Source organism: Rutilus rutilus (genome assembly GCF_951802725.1).
Source record: "Rutilus rutilus genome assembly, chromosome: 25".
Classification (NCBI taxonomy): Eukaryota; Metazoa; Chordata; class Actinopteri; order Cypriniformes; family Leuciscidae; genus Rutilus; species Rutilus rutilus.
In genome coordinates this window covers 25,905,601-25,927,660 of record NC_140229.1, presented here as the reverse complement: position 1 = coordinate 25,927,660, position 22,060 = coordinate 25,905,601, and the positions used below count along the sequence as shown (strand labels likewise).

Genomic DNA, 22,060 nt, shown 5'->3' with positions numbered 1-22,060 from the left:
TGACGTCAGAGGGCGGAGTTAAACTCCAAGATGAAACAAATCACAGCCAGAGTGACAAAAAAAGTCATTTTTACTTTATTTCTAAAACAAAAGCTACACGGCAAGCAACAGACACGTGAGTAAAAATAAACTGTAGCCTATGTCTCAAAAGTGATTCTGTTTATTACAAATCTTATGGAGTAGTGCAACTCTCATTTTCAGTTTCATTTTCATAAATCTGATTATTTATGTTGGTATATGGTGAATGGGAGTAAAAGAATAAGTCAGACTAAGGTTTAGTATTTTACACCGTTTCAAACATGTAAGTGTTCTCGCCTGCATGTGTTATATAGAGCGGAATGTAGATGGTTTGTTTGTTGATTTGCACCTGCAGGTGCTCGTGTTGTGACATGACCTGTGCTTATGTTTTAATATACTCACATAACCTGTGCTCAAATAACCTGTGCTCGTGCCATGTTTTAATATACTCACATAACCTGTGCTCAAATAACCTGTGCTCGTGCCATGTTTTAATATACTCACATAACCTGTGCTCAAATAACCTGTGCTCGTGTCATGTTTTAATATACTCACATAACCTGTGCTCAAATAACCTGTGCTCGTGCCATGTTTTAATATACTCACATAACCTGTGCTCAAATAACCTGTGCTTGTGCCATGTTTTAATATACTCACATAACCTGTGCTCGTGCCATGTTTTAATATACTCACATAACCTGTGCTCAAATAACCTGTGCTTGTGCCATGTTTTAATATACTCACATAACCTGTGCTCGTGCCATGTTCTAATATACTCACATAACCTGTGCTCAAATAACCTGTGCTTGTGCCATGTTTTAATATACTCACATAACCTGTGCTCAAATAACCTGTGCTTGTGCCATGTTTAAATATACTCACATAACCTGTGCTCCTGCCGTGTTTTAATATACTCACATAACCTGTGCTCAAATAACCTGTGCTCGTGCCATGTTTTAATATACTCACATAACCTGTGCTCAAATAACCTGTGCTTGTGCCATGTTTTAATATACTCACATAACCTGTGCTCGTGCCACGTTTTAATATACTCACATAACCTGTGCTCAAATAACCCGTGCTCGTGCCATGTTTTAATATACTCACATAACCTGTGCTCAAATAACCTGTGCTTGTGCCATGTTTTAATATACTCACATAACCTGTGCTCAAATAACCTGTGCTTGTGCCATGTTTTAATATACTCACATAACCTGTGCTCGTGCCATGTTTTAATATACTCACATAACCTGTGCTCAAATAACCTGTGCTTGTGCCATGTTTTAATATACTCACATAACCTGTGCTCAAATAACCTGTGCTTGTGCCATGTTTTAATATACTCACATAACCTGTGCTCAAATAACCTGTGCTTGTGCCATGTTTTAATATACTCACATAACCTGTGCTCAAATAACCTGTGCTCGTGCCATGTTTTAATATACTCACATAACCTGTGCTCGTGCCACGTTTTAATATACTCACATAACCTGTGCTCGTGCCACGTTTTAATATACTCACATAACCTGTGCTCAAATAACCTGTGCTTGTGCCATGTTTTAAAATACTCACATAACCTGTGCTCAAATAACCTGTGCTCGTGCCATGTTTTAATATACTCACATAACCTGTGCTCGTGCCACGTTTTAATATACTCACATAACCTGTGCTCGTGCCATGTTTTAATATATTCACTAACCTGTCCTCGTGCCATGTTTTAATATATTCACTAACCTGTCCTCGTGCCATGTTTTAATATACTCACATAACCTGTCCTCGTGCCATGTTTTAATATACTCACATAACCTGTGCTCGTGGCATGTTTTAATATACTCACATAACCTGTGCTCATGGCATGTTTTAATATACTCATATAACCTGTGCTCGTGCCATGTTTTAATATATTCACTAACCTGTCCTCGTGGCATGTTTTAATATACTCACTAACCTGTCCTCGTGCCATGTTTTAATATACTCACATAACCTGTGCTCGTGCCATGTTTTAATATATTCACTAACCTGTCCTCGTGCCATGTTTTAATATACTCACATAACCTGTGCTCAAATAACCTGTCCTCGTGCCATGTTTTAATATACTCACATAACCTGTGCTCAAATAACCTGTGCTTGTGCCATGTTTTAATATACTCACATAACCTGTGCTCAAATAACCTGTGCTTGTGCCATGTTTTAATATACTCACATAACCTGTGCTCGTGCCACGTTTTAATATACTCACATAACCTGTGCTCAAATAACCTGTCCTCGTGCCATGTTTTAATATACTCACATAACCTGTGCTCAAATAACCTGTGCTTGTGCCATGTTTTAATATACTCACATAACCTGTGCTCAAATAACCTGTGCTCGTGCCATGTTTTAATATACTCACATAACCTGTGCTCGTGCCACGTTTTAATATACTCACATAACCTGTGCTCGTGCCACGTTTTAATATACTCACATAACCTGTGCTCGTGCCATGTTTTAATATATTCACTAACCTGTCCTCGTGCCATGTTTTAATATATTCACTAACCTGTCCTCGTGCCATGTTTTAATATACTCACATAACCTGTCCTCGTGCCATGTTTTAATATACTCACATAACCTGTGCTCGTGGCATGTTTTAATATACTCACATAACCTGTGCTCATGGCATGTTTTAATATACTCATATAACCTGTGCTCGTGCCATGTTTTAATATATTCACTAACCTGTCCTCGTGGCATGTTTTAATATACTCACTAACCTGTCCTCGTGCCATGTTTTAATATACTCACATAACCTGTGCTCGTGCCATGTTTTAATATATTCACTAACCTGTCCTCGTGCCATGTTTTAATATACTCACATAACCTGTGCTCAAATAACCTGTGCTTGTGCCATGTTTTAATATACTCACTTAACCTGTGCTCGTGCCATGTTTTAATATACTCACATAACCTGTGCTCAAATAACCTGTGCTCGTGCCATGTTTTAATATATTCACTAACCTGTCCTCGTGCCATGTTTTAATATACTCACATAACCTGTGCTCAAATAACCTGTGCTTGTGCCATGTTTTAATATACTCACTTAACCTGTGCTCGTGCCATGTTTTAATATACTCACATAACCTGTGCTCAAATAACCTGTGCTCGTGCCATGTTTTAATATATTCACTAACCTGTCCTCGTGCCATGTTTTAATATACTCACATAACCTGTGCTCAAATAACCTGTGCTTGTGCCATGTTTTAATATACTCACATAACCTGTGCTCGTGCCATGTTTTAATATACTCACATAACCTGTGCTCAAATAACCTGTGCTCGTGCCATGTTTTAATATATTCACTAACCTGTCCTCGTGCCATGTTTTAATATACTCACATAACATGTCCTCGTGCCATGTTTTAATATACTCACATAACCTGTCCTCGTGCCATGTTTTAATATATTCACTAACCTGTCCTCGTGCCATGTTTTAATATACTCACATAACCTGTGCTCGTGCCATGTTTTAATATACTCACTAACCTGTCCTCGTGCCATGTTTTAATATATTCACTAACCTGTCCTCGTGCCATGTTTTAATATACTCACATAACATGTCCTCGTGCCATGTTTTAATATATTCACTAACCTGTGCTCGTGCCATGTTTTAATATACTCACTAACCTGTGCTCGTGCCATGTTTTAATATACTCACATAACCTGTGCTCGTGCCATGTTTTAATATACTCACATAACCTGTGCTCGTGCCATGTTTTAATATATTCACTAACCTGTCCTCGTGCCATGTTTTAATATACTCACATAACCTGTGCTCGTGCCATGTTTTAATATACTCACTAACCTGTGCTCATGCCATGTTTTAATATACTCACTAACCTGTCCTCGTGCCATGTTTTAATATACTCACTAACCTGTGCTCGTGCCATGTTTTAATATATTCACTAACCTGTCCTCGTGCCATGTTTTAATATACTCACATAACCTGTGCTCGTGCCATGTTTTAATATATTCACTAACCTGTCCTCGTGCCATGTTTTAATATACTCACATAACCTGTGCTCAAATAACCTGTGCTCGTGCCATGTTTTAATATACTCACATAACCTGTGCTCCTGCCGTGTTTTAGTATAGGAGTTCAAGCGTGTATGGCCGCCCCTATTATTGCTTAAAAGTGTCTCATATTAACCCTTATACGCTAGTAGGGGTGTTATTGACCCCAAATTCCCTTCATCTAAATGGCATGAGACTTGATGTTGTGGTTGACACTTGCTAGCTCTACAAAAAAAAAAAAAAGAAAAAAAAAAGGGATGATATCCGGTTGTATGTTAGCGAGGAAAAAAGGCGATACACAATTTCAAATTAAAATCAGTTTCAATGCAGAAAGCACACAAAAAATGAAGGGGTAAAAGCACAACACATCCCTGATGGAGTAAACACACACAACAAAATCACTAAATGAAAAATGGCCTGCCATTAGTTGCTCTTTGTTACATAATTTGTCAAAACTAAATCAGCTACAATGCAGAACACACACAGAAATCATGGAGTGACACCACAACACATCCATGATGGAGAACAAATGCAAACATACACAACATACACACATAAAACACGTGTAACACAATGTTTAGGTTTGAATGTAATAATATCGTAATTGCAAAAATATGATACTTCAATAAAAAAAGCTAAACTTTGAAAAATACTTATTGTTAATAAAATAATTATTTTATAATATCTAAACATAAATCTAAATAAATAAATAAAAACTTGTGAAAATATGTATACCAGACATGAATTGTCTATTTTGATTTCATGGTGACTTTAAAACCCCCTTGTTTTAAAACCACCTTTAAAACAATGCCATTTTTATGTTTCATTCAATAAGTTTTAACAAAAACTCATACCACCTATTTAAATTCAGATCGCACATATCTTTAGGGATCCTGTTTCTATTCTATTCTATTCTATTCTATTCTATTCTATTCTATTCTATTCTATTCTATTCTATTCTTCCACTCTGTGGCAGCGCCGTGCCCGCTGTGGAGTGATGTACAGATGCTTTGCGAATCGGTTCGTATGAATCCCTAAAAGAACCGGTTCAAACGAACGACTCGTTCGCGAACTCGTCACATCTATGGCGCGCAGTGTCTGTGCGAGAAACATCAGACCGAGTCCGTCGGGCCCAATACATGCTGTAAAGACTTCACATCGCTTCTGACAGAGCCAAACCCTTCACACACACATCTCACACACTACCGAAGCCAAACATGTCTGTCTCTGAGTGCTACTGAAATGAAGAGGACACGGGGTTTGGTCGCGACAGAAGAGTGCGCTGTCTACAAGGTATGGGTTTATACTCACCGTTCACAATAAAGTCATTATTATACGACGTGCTAATTGCGAACACAATACGGACTCGGCTCGCTTTTTGACAGAAATGTCTCGTATTATTTCCGCCCAGCGATCAGGTTCAGTTTCAGACAATCGAGGCTGTGTATTTCTCTCCAGTGAACATAGTCATGCTTTGGTTTTGAATGTTGTCCAGTTATTGTCTTCCAAACCAAGGTGTCGTTTTATTATTTCGAGTCTCAAGAAATGCAATCTTTTAACATACCAGTTTTGTATTAATAGTATGAGTAAGTCCATCAGTAAGATGTCTGCAGATGTATTTGTGAATGTGAGATCAGGGAAGGGGAATGAATCCTGATTCAGCACCAAGGCGCTGTCCACTGAAACACCAATGACTGATCAATAAACATAACCATAACTGGATTGTGGAAGCGTTCAGTGGGCCATGCAAGAGAAATGACTGCATTTTTGTTTTGTCTCTCAATAGACTGAAACCTGTCGACGCATCAGGCAATCTCGAAGAAATCTTGAGACTGGTCAGTTGTTTGATTCCTGTCTTATTCACAATAAAGTGCAACTGTAGGATTCTGGCAGTAAAATGGACCTCATTACCCATAATGCATGAAGAGAGATCCATCAATCAGAGACGTTTCCATGAATCTCGGCCATCCTGTATTCTGACACTTATTTGCATACTCAATCCATTTTATAAAACACACTTTTAAAGTCCCCCTGTGATAAAAATCAAGTTTTTAATGTTGTTTATATGTCTATGTGGTGTTATTAATGTGCTTTAAGACAAACCATGTGTGAATTCATAAGTCGACACCATTGCTGAGTATTTTCTCCTTAAAACTGCAGTGAACCAAAGACAGTCTCAAAAACACGCTTTGAAATCGCTGGTGTTTCTGACGCCACAAACTACCTTGTAACCAATCAGATCAACGTGTGGATCTCTGAGCTGAGTGAGTGAGTGGAGGCGGGGCTCATTTGCATATTCATAGAACCGTGCATACTAAATGAGACAAGGGTGTAGAGTTATTTTAAGATATGAAGAACGTTTCAAGGAAAAAACTTTTAAATATGTAATTTTGGTGATCAAAGAGTTTTAAGGGATCAAATGATTGACTACAGGGGGACAAGTGCACATACTGCACTATTAAGCGCACTTCTTTTCACAAGGCTATATCTGAATAGTTTGCATTAAAATATATTGCTTTCATACTTTAATCAAGTATATTGTACTGTGATTTTTGGTTTAATTACTGTACACGAGATCAGTAGTTCATTCCCACAGAATGTCGTAGCCGATTATTCTGGTTTGTTACTTTTTATTGAAGATTTTTCAAATCTTTGTGGAGAAAAATACGTCCAGAATAAAGTTAAAGGGATACTCCACTTTAAAATGAAAATTTTATCATCATATTCTCACCCTCATGTTGTTTCAATCCTTTATGAATTTCTTTCTTCTGCTGAACAGAAAGGAAGATATTTAGAAGAATGTCAGTAACCAGACAGTTTCTGGTCTCATTGACTTCCATGGTATATTTTTTCCTACTATGGAAGTCAATGGGACCAGAAACTGTCTGGTTACTGACATTCTTCTAAATATCTTCCTTTCTGTTCAGCAGAAGACAGAAATTCATAAAGGATTGAAACAACATGAGGGCGAGTATATGATGATAGAATTTTCATTTTAAAGTGGAGTATCCCTTTAATGCACACACTTTTTGCACTCAGAACGTGATCACGTATTAGTTAGCGTATAAAGTCAGCTGTTTGTTAGTCTGGTGTTTGTTTTACGGCAGGGTGGTTTGCTTGACGCTCATGATGAGGAAGTGCAGTCCATGGATGTTCCTGCCCGTGATGTTCTCTCTCTTCACAGCTGCCGGCCTCTGGGTCGTGTGAGTGTACAAAACCTGCTCGACACAATCCACGTCACTGATTTAAGCTGCTGTTCAGATAAACATCATATCATTTCATTCATGCACAGGTATTTCATTGCTGTGGAGGATGAGAAAATCACGCCACTCAGTTCAGAGTACAAGTAAGGGAAATACCTCTATTGCATGCCAATCGTTTGAGGAATCATAATATTAATGCCTTCTTCTGTTCATAGAAGATCAGAATCCAAATCTCCTCCATATATCAGGTAGATCTTTACGAATTTTATTATCTATATTTCACATATTTGTTTCTTTGTTTGGAGGCCTGATGAAAGTTCTTATACCGTTCAGCATTGCAGGCAATGCACCTCCTGCCAGCTGCGTGTTTAGTCAAGTCATGAACATGGCGGCCTTTGTAGGTATGAGGGCTCAGGTTCTGTCAAACGAGTTGGTTTTCTTTTTCTTTTTTCATGCAGTTGAAGATCTTACAACTAATTCATTCATTATTTATTAAGCACCGAAATTGCAGCCTATTGAAACTGTTGCAGTGTCCAGCAGCATTATATCACAGCATGTGAACATCAGTTTAGGAGGCGTTTACACAACACTGCTTTCAACTAAAAACTGTTTACCATTTACACGACAACGGCGTTTTGGGGGCCGGAAAACGCTAATTTTGAAAACGAGTTTAAACGTGCAAGTTTGTCAATTACAAAAACGTAAATTTGTGAAAACAGTAATATCATGCGCATGTGTATTATGTGTTCAGTCTATAGTAGGGGTAACGAGACCCTCATGTCACGATTCGATACATAATACGATACTGGTTAACAAAAAATTTACTGTTGATTAAAATGCAAAATTTGGTGTAACATTGAGTGTGTAAATGAATAGTCTTGGACTTGGTGCCTGAAACCCAAAGCTCAGGACAATAGAGACGCCAGAATAACAATATTCATGATTCTGAAGCTGAAAATACAGACTTATTTTAGATGAATATGCTTGCACTCTTTCACTGACTAGATATAATTATAATAATGTATTCCACTTTTTACTGGTAACATCAGACATACAACATTATCAGGACCCACAAATATTCCCCCATTGCATTATTATACATTATATTCAACATTATATATAGCAGTTTAATGTAGTACTGACACTGAAACTCTGAAAACTTGAATTTTTCCTCACATAGTAGTTTTTACTTTGGGTGAACTATACACAATACATATTGTTACTATCCTCGATACATTTTGTTGCATTTTTGTATTGTGATATATTGTGACACGATATATTGTTACACCGCTAGTCTGTAGTGTTTCTTTATCGCCATCTACTGGCCTGGCATGAATAATAGCGTTTTTAGTAATTTTTCGCGGATCCGTGTGAACGGGATCGTTTTGACGTCTGGGAAAAGGAAAATCTTTTCTGTTTTTAGTAAACTGTTGTCGTGTAAACGCACCCGTAGTTATTAAATTGCATGTGTGTGAGAGATACACCCAGCTGGCAGTAATGTATAATGGTCTGAGTTGTGTCGTGGTGTCCAGGCTTTATCCTGGGTGTGCTGAGATACCTGCAGCTGAAGCCGCGAGTGCAGAAGCCCTGGCTCAACATCGGCAGTCTGGCGGCGCTCTCGCTCGCCTGCTTCGGCATGACTTTAGTGGGAAACTTCCAGGTATGAATCAAACCCTTTTTTTGCAACCATAACATTGAACCACTTAAAGGGTTAGTTCACCCAAAAATTTAAATTCTGCCAGTAAAGCTTACTATTGGCCAGCATCACACACATGACCAGCGTCGGCCAATAGTGAGCCTACGTTCTGACGTACAACCCAGAAGCGCTGCGCTGTTACACAACGTGAACTCACTCAGAGAAACACACAGAAGAAAATCAATATTTGAATAAAATAGTTATTTTTGTTGTTTTTTTGCGCACACAAAAAGTATTCTCGACGCTTGATAAACTTATAGTTGAGCCACTGTAGTCACTCGGACTATTTTAACGATGTCTTTACTAACTTTCTGGGCCGGCAAGTTTCAATTACATAGAAGCTTATGAAGGAGTGAGACAGCTCTCAGATTTAATCAAAAATATCTTAATTTGTGTTCCGAAGATGAACGAAAGTCTTACGAGGTTGGAGCGACATGAGGGTGAGTAATTACTGTATGGAGTTAATAATGTGCCATAATTAAACAAACAAATCCAGCATTTTGCAAACAAACTCGATCTGCTTTGCAAAGGAAAACTTGACTCTCAAACAAACAGAAAGCAATGTGCAAGTACAAGTCAATTTGAGCGAAAATGCAGTGGAGTAAAACATATGCATTGTGGTTTGCAAATAGAAATAAATGAGCCTAGATCATATTTTCAGGCTGGATTTGTTTGTTTAATAATGGCACAATATTAACTCCATATTACTGACAGAATTGTCATTTTTGGGTGAACTAACCCTTCAAGCCGGTGCACACTATGCGATTTTGGCCGCGATTTGGCCGTCTGAGACAAATTTAGCAAATCCTAAAAGATTCCTCTGATCCTATAGGCTAAAATCTGAAGTCTTTGATCGTTACACATGTTCACCGACAGCCGATTAATGACCGTTACGATCAAGACAAAATTCTGGCAGTGTCAGAAGATTTGACTCACAGTCCTGCAGTGCGACTTCTCCTACGACGACCGTCACATTGTCCTCATTTTTCAAGACAAGCCAAGGCCAAAGTTAATGTAAGAGATTTCTTTGTAGCCACTGTTTCAATCCCGCGTGTAACGCAGCTCACAGCCACTGAACGCGTCATTGATTGATGTAAAACTCACATTTTCTTGTGTGCGTCTGTGTTTAACGTGTCTTGACTGCCGTACAGTCTGACGTTAATGACAACTGAGATCTTACAGTGTGACATGACTTACAGTGATGATCATGTTCGTACAGTCTGACAAGCAACAGTCGTAAAAGACTATAATAAATCGCATAGTGTGCACCCGATAACAGAAGAATATTGACGCAGCGCCTGAAAATAGTCCTCAGCTCGGTAACTTCTAACGCTCCCTGTGCAAGCAGGTTGTCACGTTGGTTATGTTGATGGAAGGTAGCCTATTTTCAGGCGCTGCGTCATATCATTACGCCTGCTGCACTCATGGTACGGCAGCAAAGTTTCTTGATCATTACGCAGGAATGAGAGTATAGTTCCTAGCCATATCAGCCTAGAAAATCGCAACTTTACATTTTTCGTCGGTCTTAGTACACGATGTAACTACAGAAGAGTCAAGTTTTAAATAGGAAAAATATCCAAACTCTTTGGTCATTTTTTTTGAGAGAAATGCTAATGGTCTTGTCCATTTCAATAATGTATGCTAAGCTATGCTAAAAGTGGTACCGCCAGACCCAGAGATCGGCTGAATGGATTCAAAAACGGGAAAACTCAACTGTTTAACTCTGGGGGAGTTGTAAAATGAGCCTATTTCCAAAAAAAGTGGAGTATCCCTTTAAGTATTCCAAGTATAATTTTACATCACTATTTTAACCTAAACACCTTCTTCATGTGTGCCTTTTTAATCTAGCTGTCCAACGATGAGGAACTGCATAATATCGGCACCTCCATGACCTTTGGCCTGGGAACGCTCTTCTGCTGGGTCCAGTCTTTCATGACCCTGAAGGTCAACCTGAGGAATGAAGGCAAGCGAGCCGGAATCCCGCGCTTCCTGTTGTCCGGGGCGGTCACTTCCTGCATGCTGCTCTGTATCCTTTTTCCCTACACTAGACTACACACTGTGCAGGGAACGCATGCATCCTCAGATTCAAGTGAATTATACATTATAGGGCTGGGTGATAACGCCAGAACAGATATTCACTGTATATCTTGCTCTGAAATATCTGAAAATGCCATTTCAAACAACCAGACAGACACTGTTGCCACTGTTCAAAATGATGGAACAACAATTTTCATTTTATACACTCAACCCTTGTGAAGTGCACTTCATTGCATTGATTGTGCACTTGTAGTGCACTTAAAAGACGTAAAGAGAGTATAATTTCAGGACTTTCTGAACACACTTAAGTAGACTTTTAAAAAGTGCATTTTGTAATAAATGTCAAATTATTAAACTCATACATTTTAATTTAATTGCAAAGTCAAGAAAGCATTCAGTTTGCACTTAACTGTATTCTTTTAAAGTATATTATTTCCATAATTTCCATTTAAAGTATATTATTTCAATATACTATAGTATAAGTTCAACAAGTGAACTTTTTCACAAGATCAAAATACTGCAACAAAACACAGTAATAAATCACAATATTTACCTTTATTTTAGTGACACATTTTAATGTACATAAAAAGTCATGCAGGGACATCCTTGAACACTTTTGAACGATGAAGCAAAAGAATTATGAATCAACAAAAAAACAAACAATGATTCACAGAAAATGAATGAGAACCCTGCTGAGAAACACAGGCTAAGGCCCGTTATAAAGACAACGGTAACTATGTTAGAAGGTTATTTTGTGTGTGTGTGTGTGTGTGTGTGTGTGTGTGTGTGTGTGTGTGTGTGTGTGTGTGTGTGTGTGTGTGTGTGTGTGTGTGTGTGTGTGTGTGTGTGTTTACTGCAAGCACAGGCTGCAGGGTTGACGCCTGTCGCTTTAAATGCTCAAGTCTGGAGGATTCTGATTGGCTGTCAATGTTTTTATCATTCATCAGCTGCAAAAAAAAAAGCTTCTGAAAGTGATTCCAGCGGTGATATCATTCCTGTGTCATTATCGTTGTATCTGCTATTCTCATAGGATTAGAACTATCATTAAAATGCATTTATCGTTATCATTAGAGTTGGTGTCCTAGTCTAGCCGTCCTGGTGTTTAGTCTAAAACCCCTCTAATACTGAACAAACCAGCTCACCCCCTGAAACTGCTTGAAGGTATTGTTGTAGTCAACTATGCTTGATCTTATATCGACAGAAAAACTATGGCGGTTTTACAGTGGGAATAAGATGGGAATTTTCCTACCTGACCAATTCATTCATTGAATTTGAACTTCACGACCATTAAAAGAGTGTTCTATATAGTATGAATATGAGTGTTATGAATGTAATCTGGACGTACTACATCCGCCATGTTGTTACGGTCACATGACCAACCAGCGCCAGTTACGCGTCGCTTCACTGTCATTCACAAACCCCCTCCTCCTGTGGCCTCATGGGATAGTAAAGTGGCCATCGCATGCACACTTCACAATCTCACTGAGGACTTTTCACCTTCTGTTTTTCACATACTATATAGTAGGGATGTATTGGATTTCAGATGCAGTGACAGTCTGAGGACGCGACTGTTGCGTGATCTCATCTCGAGACGTGACATGAACACAGCATACATTATGGTCATGTGACCCGGGTGGCGAATCCTGGGCAAACACTTTATTTTAAGGTGACGAAGTTACATTAATATTACTCGGTACTTATTTGAGTAAGTACAATTAACTACATTACTATAGTTTCGGTTATGTTTAGTTACTTGTGATTATGCATAATTTCCTGTTATTACTAGAGTAATGTTGTAGCGTGCAACTACGTCACCTGAAAATAAAGTGTTGCCAATACTTGTGATTCATTTTAAAGCAAGATGGCGGAAGAGTTCGAGTTAACGTACAAACAGAATAATTCAATTTGACTGGTTTAGTTTGTGATACATCACACACATCTGTCATACATTTCATATGGAGTTCAAACAGGTTTCAGTTTAATGTTAGATAATGTTGACTTGCTGTGTCCAAACAAGAGACGGCGAGATCATGATAACATCTCGAGTGAAGATGTGCGTCTCATGCCACACGAGTGTCCCGCTTCAAGGGCTCGTGAAGGGAGTATAGATCACCCAGCCCTGCTTGCCCGTCCTCATTCATAGATGTGATTGGTTCTCCACACGTCAGCCTTGACCACAGCTGCCAGATTTCGCTCTGATGGCTCAGCGGCTCCACATGCACGCGGCCCGGGCCCAGTGGGCGCTGGTCATGTTCTTCCTGACGTACCTGGGCACGTTTGCCATCGAGTTTCGCCACTACCGCTTCGAGATCGTGTGCAGCGACGAGCGCGAGCCTCCGCTCAGCCTGTCTGAGAGCTTCTCTGAGGTCTCAGAGTACCAGTCCGACCAGCTATAGTCTCATCTCCCAGCGTTCACCAGTCATGCATGTGAGCCGGACGCAATCTCTCCAGAAACACCTTTGGATGAGTGCGTTTGCTGAATAGTAGATAGGCAACGAGTTCATGAAATGCACAAGGATTCACTGTGACGTGTTCCATGTTTGTGTCAGATGAGTGAAGTAACAAGGACACTTTCAAGAAGATCTGATACAGGTTTTTTGGCAAGATAATCCTTCGAAATACAGCAATTACTAAGACTTTCTTGGTTACTATGAAGACTCTGTTATTATTTACCAATTCGTTTGTCGCTTCAAATCTGTATGCTGTTAGTTTTTTCAGTGGAAGACAAAAGAACTGCTGAAGAATCTTCACGCAGGACACGGGTTTGGGAATAGAGGAGTACACTATTAGTTAGGGATGCACTGATATGAAAACTTTGGCCGATATCAATATATGTGAAAACCGATATATTCGCCAATAAATCTAAATCCAAATTTGTATATAGTTTTTGAGATCCTGATTACAAAACAAAAGTCTCACCATTAAAAGTCATGTCTCAAACACACAATTATAATGTTCTCATTATAATTTGATGTAGCCTATAAGATCCACATTTTGCACTTTATGGTATTTCCCATTTTTGAAGTGATTTCAATCATATTTCAAGCAATTCGAACCCATCATGATGAACTTGCATCTGAAGAGTCTCAACTGAAGGAAATAATCTATTATTCATCGGCTTTAACATATCGGCTACATTTTCTTTCTGGGCCGATAACGATAACATTAAAAATGAACATATTTTATGAACAACATGAACAATGAAATTCAATTGAACAATGCTAGTGCCGATATATTGTGCATCCCTACCATTAGTTTAACGTGAAGAAGAGATTGCAAGTCAAATGCAATCTTAGATGTCTTGTATTCACGTAACCGCATTTCATTTCAGCCTGTCCTGCATAGAAACGCAGCATTTTATACTCGGTGTTAAATATTGTGACACATCTCTGGCATTGGTCATAATTCTGTATTTTGTTACTCAAACAGACATGGGTGCTGATGTATCTAAATGTTGCACATGTGATTTGTTAGATGTGTCCGTTTGGAATAAAATTTTACAACAACATTTAACATTGAGGTTTATGCGACTGCGCTTGACATGAGGTACAATCACACTAACCCTGTGTCCAGGTGGCAGGTTATAATATGTGTGTGGGGGACAAAGACATTAACGCGGCACATAAAACATTCAAAGAGAATGTAAGTGTATAATAATCCTACGATGGGTTTCAGTGTTAAAAAACAAGCACCTGGATTCCTGGAGTTTCAGTCCAGCGGATCATAACCACTGGTTTTTCCCACATGATCCGATGTCAAATATTGCCGCTCAGTTCTAACTGGTTGAAAGACGTGACGATTGTGTAATGTTTCCGTTCCTCTTCGGTTAACTCCATGTTTCCAGGTCTGACTACGACGGCCACGTTCAGCCCGGCGTCCTCGGCTGCCTTCGCCTCTGTGGGGGAGGAGATGTGAATGAATCTGCGTTAAACTGGCCACTGAAGCCATCATGGCAGGAATGAAAGGTTTTCAGAGCGCCCACCTCGTGTGATGTCCGTTAAGAACATGATTTCCTCTGGTTGGCATCCGATCCTCTCGGCGATGTTCTCATAGCTTTTACTGTCTACTTTGGCGCCAATGTTGGTGTCAAAGTGACCATCAAACAACTGAAAGAACAACAAAAAAAAAAAGTTAAAGTTAAAGGATAACTGTCGCCAAAATGCAGCCTAGGGTCTTTTTGTGAATCTACCCGAGGCAAACTTTCGTGTAAAAGCATAATTAGAATGGAAACGCCACTTTTAAGTTTGACCGTATTTAAATTTTCGGTCAAATTGCCTTTTGAATGGGAGTGCATGGGGCACTACAGTGATAGCATCAAAACTCACGAATGTGAATGAACTGACTCTGAATTTTAGTATTATTTCTTATATGAGGATTTTCAAATACAAGGTCAATATTGATTTTCACTAACGACAAAACAACAAATTATCCGTGAATTTATATGGAACTAAGCTTTAGGAGCTTTCCATCGTTACTCTCCTCCCTGTTACGTTGCATTCGGAGATCGACTATTTTTGACTGTCAAAATGCCGGCGGACACAGCGACAGTGAGTTCAAAATCGTTCTTTTTAGTAAACTCTGTGTACACAAACAATGTTGTCAGTGCTGGAGTTCATGTGTAGAGCCCCTGGTGATACTTCCAGCACAGTTTCATGTTGTGTCGAGCCTTCTTAGTGTTTTAAAAATAACGATTTTTGATGCCATCACTGTAGTGCCCCTAGCGCTCCCATTCAAAAGGCAATTTGACCGAAAACGAAAATAGGGTCAAACTTAAAAGTGGCGTTTCCATTCTAATTATGCTTTTACACAAAGGTTTGCCTCGGGTAGATTAACAAAAAGACCCTAGGCTGCATTTTGGCGAGAGTTATCCTTTAAAAACTTGCAAATCCACATCAATCCGTATAAACTTGTAGGTTATTTTGTGTCCCACAAATATACACTTTGTGATCTGAATCGAAAACCAAATCAAATGACCTGCTGTTTGTTGGCAGTGATTCAATATGAATTTTGTTGTCGAATTTCTGGGTAAAATAACAGTTGGTAGGTCAAGTATTACTGGTCAGTGTTTACAAAAACTGAAAAACTGACATTTTTAGATACAATGTTTTTTTGGAAAGTTAGAAATGTCGCCTTAGCAACCAACTAAATTTAAAACAAGTTTGAAGTCCTAAATTTCCACAAAAAAAATAAAATAAATAAATAAATAGAACATTAAAAGCTAAATAGAAATACAAAACAAAAACTAATAAACACGAAAAAAACATGCCAGTGTTGCAAATGTAATGTAAAAAAAAAAAAAGTAAATAAAACTGAAATAAAATAAAATCTCAATTTTAGAGTTAAAAAAAAAAAACTAATTTAAAATGCTTTGGTAAATAAATGAATTAAAATAAGTTTAACTTGAAGTACTAAACTTACTAAAATAAAAATATTAAAGCAAAAAAACAACATTTTATATATATAAAAATAAAAAAGGCGTAAGAAATTACTAAAACAAACTTTAAATAACACTAATAACACTGCAGCACGGCAAAATTACAAAGTAGTTTAAGTAATATTAAAATGAAAATGAAATTTCTGAATAAAAAAGCAATTTAAAATATTAATAAAAAAATTATTTATTTTTTAAGTAGTACATTAATAATACTAAAATAACACTGCAGCTATCATCAGGTTGACAAGAAAAGTCATCAATAAGGATATTCCGAACAGCCCTGGCTCATCCTGACTAGAGATAATGGTACGAGTGCAAAAATTCCCATCTAAATAGTGCTTGTACATCTGCCAGCTCCAGCTTACGTCTAACAGATTGCCTTGCACTGAGTATCTGAAGAGCAGCTTCTGAGCCTCCACACTCCCTGAGGAGTAGATGAAGACCTTCAGTCCACGATGCCTCCACCTCCTGACGGCTGGAGCCACGTCCTGATACACCCTGCGACAAAACCACCACATCACTCATTTATACAACATTAACCATCACTGACACGTGATCATGTCTCTTCTGCTCGCCAAAGCTGCGTTTATTTGACCAAAAACACAGTAAAACCAACAATATTGCAAAATACCGTTTTATTACAATGTAAATCAATAATTTATTACATAGTAAAGTGTAATTTATTCAGCATCATTACTCCAGTCTTCAGTGTCACATGATCCTCCAGAAATCATTCTGATATGATGAAAGGTTTCAGATTATTATCAGTGTTGAAATGATCAGTTTCTGCTGACATTCAGGATTCTTAGATGAATAGAAAGCTCAGTAGAAATTTATTTGAAATAGAAACCTTTTGTAACATTATAATTGTCTTTACTGTCAAATTGTATTAATTGTTCTTTCTAAAAAAATATCTTTCTGACAGCACACTTTTGAACAGTGGTGAATTTGTAATAGTCTTCACTCTGCATGTTGTCTGGAGGATATCGTGGAGCATGATGTGGAATAACATGTTTTTCCAATTAAATACAGAAAATTATCAGTTAATCAAAGAAACAATCAACAGATTAATTTACTATCAAAATAAGCATTATTCACAGCTCTTATGAACGGCTTCAGAGGAAAAAAAATATTTAGTGTCTCTGCTTATTGCATTAGTAATTTATTTATATATAATAATAAATGTACATAATAATAATAAATGTATTATTATGATATAAAAATATAAATATGTATTTTTGGGGGATTTTATAATAGTAAATTATATGTATGCAGTACAATACTCCATTTCTTCACTTTTCGAGCACGGCCCTGCCAATGAAATTTCCAACTTAAACTGTCGGAAATCTTGAATGCTTTGGAGCACAGACTTAAGTTTGCTTTAAGATGACACTTGGCAGATTATTGCTGAATTGAAAAAGTTTTGTATAAAAAAAATTATAGAATTTTACATTTACTGTAATGAAAAATGCACAAAAATACAATTTTACATTTTTATAAGAAATACATTTTCCAAAACACATTTCACTCTAAAACTGTGAGAAAATCAAAGCCATAAATCTAAACAGGCCGTGTTCCAAATTTTAGGTTGATATCCTTTAAAAAGAAGAGCTTTTCAGCTTTTGTGTGCAGGACCAGACGGGGTTGTGGATTTTTTTAGCAAGTGCCAAAACATTTTACCAAGTTTTGTACCATTCTGATGAAGTCAAAAAAAAATAAAAAACCCAAACGTGTGTGTAAATGTGTTAACACACAACCTAGGTTAATAGCCTATATTTATAAATAGTGTAGCTATATAGTCATTAGTCTCTGACAGATGTGGCTGTGTGTGCTGGGGAAGACGAGGTTTACTTACTCGCCTTTGATTTTGCCGGTCATGTACGCGGCTCTCCACATGTGTCCCTGCAGCTGCTTGAGCGCCGTGCTCTTGCGGTCCGCGTCCATCTGCCACAGCACGTTCTCCACCACCTCATGGATGGCCTTCTCTTCGTCCGTGTGGACCGTCTGGTCCACCGCGTGAACGGGACCCGCTTTATTCTGCCGCAAGTCCTCTTCAGCCTGAACACAGACACGCTTCAGTCACAACACTGCATTACACCCGTTATATGAGCGGGAACAACATGCTCAGATTTAAAATTAACTCTATATATAAAGACCAGGTTATCTATGGAAGCTTTTTTCCACCATGGAATGATAAAAATGTAAAAGATAATTGCGACTTTTTCATCTCACAATTTTGGATTTTTTTTATCAGAATTGCATTATATAAACTGGAGGAAATTGAAGCACTAAAAGTATCAACTGGAAATAAATAAAAACTAAACCAGAAATAAATGAAACCTGAATAAACCAAAAAAAAAAAGAGAAAAAAAGTTGTATGTATATATCATCACCACATATCACCAAAGCACATAATAACATGCATGCACATTTTTTATATAAAAATAAAAGCTAATTCTAAATATTAATAAATCTATAATAAAACAAAAAAGTAAAATAACATTAAGACTAAATTTATACCTTGAAAAATAAATGTTCTGTGTATTATTTATTTGTTTATTTTAATCAATGTAAAAAAATTCTCTTTATTTGTTTATTGTTTAATTTAACTTTTATAACTCATGTAAAGTGCCGCTATTGTGGTTTTTCGAATATTACCTTTCATGCAGTGTGTAATATAGTTGTTTGTGAATGTAAACGTTATGCAACGTTGTAAAGTTGAAAGTGTACGATAAATAAAGTTATTGTCTCCCAAAAGAAAGAATAGACTCTGAACCTCCTATTCGAGTCATTTGTATTTCGATTCCCACTGCGTAATGGTTATACGTCACTAGGAAAGACATTAACATAATGCCCGCCTATGTTCTACATTGTCCATCCTCGAACAACCTGACGCCCACAAACACGTCATTTTACTGACGGCTGCTTCTCAAATCTCAGAGGTCAATGTGGGATTCGCAAAACGCTTGCTCTGAGCTCTGGACGAAGCTGATCTTCCGTTACAGTAATGGACATTTAGCTCCCGTTGTGCGCAGAGTAGACCAATCACAACAGACTGGATCATCTGACCAATCAGAGCAGAGTAGACCAATCACAGCAGAGTAGACCAATCACAACAGACTGGGTCATCTGACCAATCAGAGCAGAGTTGACCAATCACAACAGACTGGGCCATCTGACCAATCAGAGCAGAGTAGACCAATCACAACAGACAAAGGAGGGATTTAGAGAGATTGATTCAACTGTCCAGTCGTTTGAGAATCTTTGAAAATGTGGTGATGTGCAATGTATATTTATTAAGAGAAAATGAAAGTTTTTTTGTTTTGTTTTTTGACCTTGGATGCATGTAAACCTTTTGTAGGAGACTCCAAAACAAGATTAGGAGCCTTTAAAATAGCACAATAAGGGCACTTTAATCAATATTTATTATTTATGTTTTCATCAAATATGTATTCTAATCTATATGTAATCATTTAAATTAAATTATTTATTTTCAAAACGCTGTTGCACACATTTCGGTTAGTGCGAGGTTTATAGCATGTTGTTATGCACCAACACCCATTCTTTATCCATATGCAAATAAAATGAGAAACCTGTTTCTTGAGCAGATGCACGTCTTGTTTGCACTCGTCTTCTTCCCAGTGTGCAGACAGATATTCCTCCAGATTCTCTCTGATGAAGGGGAATAAGATGTCCTGCAGACAGGACACAGCCGAATAAAGCATCTGAACAGGGCTTATATCAGGAGCTCAGGCTGTGGGCTCTTACCTTGACAAACGTGATGGGCGTCGTGGTTCCTTCAATGTCCAGAAGAAAGACTCTAGTGTTTTCCGCTACTGCAATCGCTGCCATTTTGATCAATGGCAAACGATATATGTGTCTGTGAAAGTCCTGTGTTTTATTGGATTATATTAGAAAAGAGGCTCGGGTGTTGACAAATCAATCAATAATAGCATGCAGGCTAGCGGCGAGTGGCTAACAACACATGGAGCGGTTACAGGGTTGCCAAGTCCTCGCAGAGAAGCCCGCCCTCTATTATCGTCATAATTATTTTATTATTCATATTTAATCATATTTATTTTATTCATGCATTGGCACAGTTCATTTGCTATACCTTTGCGTTTAAAAATGCACGTACATTTTGTACGATATATCATGCAACAGCTCCACATGTATATATAGTGGAAATAGTCAATTGAAGGTGATGATGATAGTAGGCTAATAATAATATTATTAATATTAATAATAATAATAGATTCAGAACCACATATTAGTTGTAGTTTTACTTATATGTTGTGGTAGTGGATTAATAAAGGGAGTGTTTTGCGCAGAAAAGTATTTATTTTCAAATGTAATAACTAAATACCTTTTAGCGGGGGATGCTTTTCCCCCAATCTGGCAACAGGCTGGGAAGGGCAGTTGAGTGAGGAAGTAAATGCAAGGCTCAAGTCTATAAATAAAATAATTTTCCTACTGCAAAAAATGTCCTTAATTTATGTACTTGTTTTATATTCAAACCCCGCTTTTGGATAATTGTTTGTAAAATGTTTACCGAAACACCGTCGCTTACAGGCAGACACTGGCAGCTGTTTTTCTATTACACGCAGCTGGTTATATCGAAGACTACACAGAAAATAAAACTATTATTCATATAAACAATTAAATGAGATAATATATTTTTAGACAAAACGAAATCAAAATATTTTATTGTATCTTTGCAATTGTTTGATTTAATTTTTTTTTTTTATATATATATTTTTCTTTTTTCTTTAAAAAGTGGTCGGAGGAACCAAATAAGGGATAATAATGTACAGTCAGCCGGTCATTACTGCAACATGATTCCTGACTGACTGCGATAATGACCGCCATTGTTAAATTTACTGTAAGGAAATGAATTAAATGAATCAACTTCACTGTCAATCATTCACAAATTTACTGTAAACAAAGCAAATAAAAAATAATATTTTTGTTTCCCAAATGAAAACAAAGCAAAACAAGTAATAATTATGCAAGTATTGAATTAAAAGAATTTGGGGTCTTTTCTGTCCCAATAAGCAATGAAATTGTAAAACATGTATGTATATATATATATATATATATATATATATATATATATATATATATATATATATATATATATATATATATTAGTTTTACAAGCTACACGTCATCAACAGTTACGCTTCTAACTGTAATTATTTTAATTTAATGAAAGATATTTATTTTTATTCCTTTATTTATTTAACAGACAGTAATAATTTATATTATTTTTGCTGAACTGTATTAATTAATATTGTATTAATATTCATTTGCATATAGGCTGTTATATTGCATCACCACAAAATACGTTACGCTAAAATAAAACGTCATACGTTAATAAAAAAACGGCAAATAATAATAATAAAAAAAAATTCAAGTATAAATATTTAAGGCATACTTCAACGATACGTTTTTTGTGTTGATACAGCATTTAGAAGAAAAAAAACGCAATACAACAAAAATAAATAAATTAAATAAAAAAAGGGTGAGTGTGGGTCTTAATCTGGTAACATAAAGAAGCATTGAAAACATCCACTGAAGAGTTTTTGCTTCAAATTATTCTTCCATTTGAAATGGGGTTTAA

General features: G+C 37.2%; 2 protein-coding genes across 6 annotated transcripts; one reads left to right on the top strand and one right to left on the bottom strand.

Annotated features, from left to right (window-relative positions):
* Nucleotide 1: 1 nt before the first annotated feature.
* tmem150c (transmembrane protein 150C) lies at nucleotides 2-14,514 on the top strand. 5 transcript variants are annotated; one of them, XM_084400420.1, is made up of 9 exons: nucleotides 2-115; nucleotides 5,854-5,902; nucleotides 7,175-7,270; nucleotides 7,360-7,413; nucleotides 7,486-7,518; nucleotides 7,604-7,671; nucleotides 8,803-8,930; nucleotides 10,815-10,992; nucleotides 13,191-14,514. In XM_084400420.1, the coding sequence occupies exons 3-9, from the start codon at nucleotides 7,194-7,196 to the stop codon at nucleotides 13,397-13,399; spliced, it is 747 nt and encodes a 248-aa protein (XP_084256546.1). In that variant the 5' UTR covers nucleotides 2-115; nucleotides 5,854-5,902; nucleotides 7,175-7,193; the 3' UTR covers nucleotides 13,400-14,514. The 5 variants fall into 5 exon arrangements, with proteins under 5 accessions (XP_084256546.1, XP_084256544.1, XP_084256545.1 ...); XM_084400419.1 differs by lacking the exon at nucleotides 2-115 and adding an exon at nucleotides 5,122-5,360; XM_084400422.1 differs by lacking the exon at nucleotides 2-115 and adding an exon at nucleotides 5,131-5,360 and having other exon boundaries at nucleotides 7,489-7,518; nucleotides 13,191-14,513.
* Nucleotides 14,506-20,450, bottom strand: enoph1 (enolase-phosphatase 1). Its single transcript, XM_084400417.1, has 6 exons — nucleotides 20,206-20,450; nucleotides 20,031-20,132; nucleotides 18,293-18,495; nucleotides 16,803-16,935; nucleotides 14,986-15,109; nucleotides 14,506-14,898 (listed from the first exon to the last, which is right to left on the bottom strand). The coding sequence occupies exons 1-6, from the start codon at nucleotides 20,287-20,289 to the stop codon at nucleotides 14,759-14,761; spliced, it is 786 nt and encodes a 261-aa protein (XP_084256543.1). The 5' UTR covers nucleotides 20,290-20,450; the 3' UTR covers nucleotides 14,506-14,758.
* Between the last annotated feature and the right edge of the window lie 1,610 nt (nucleotides 20,451-22,060).

Excerpts from the sequence above, each read along its gene's own strand:
- tmem150c (XM_084400420.1), top strand. The coding sequence starts at position 7,194 with ATGATGAGGAAGTGCAGTCCATGGATGTTCCTGCCCGTGATGTTCTCT. Across the intron at positions 7,672-8,802 it reads GAACATGGCGGCCTTTGTAG|GCTTTATCCTGGGTGTGCTG; the intron begins GTATGAGGGCTC and ends CGTGGTGTCCAG. Across the intron at positions 8,931-10,814 it reads CTTTAGTGGGAAACTTCCAG|CTGTCCAACGATGAGGAACT; the intron begins GTATGAATCAAA and ends TTTTTAATCTAG.
- enoph1 (XM_084400417.1), bottom strand. The coding sequence starts at position 20,289 with ATGGCAGCGATTGCAGTAGCGGAAAACACTAGAGTCTTTCTTCTGGAC. Across the intron at positions 18,496-20,030 it reads TGCATCTGCTCAAGAAACAG|GCTGAAGAGGACTTGCGGCA; the intron begins GTTTCTCATTTT and ends GTCTGTGTTCAG. Across the intron at positions 16,936-18,292 it reads ACCGGCAAAATCAAAGGCGA|GGTGTATCAGGACGTGGCTC; the intron begins GTAAGTAAACCT and ends GTTTTGTCGCAG.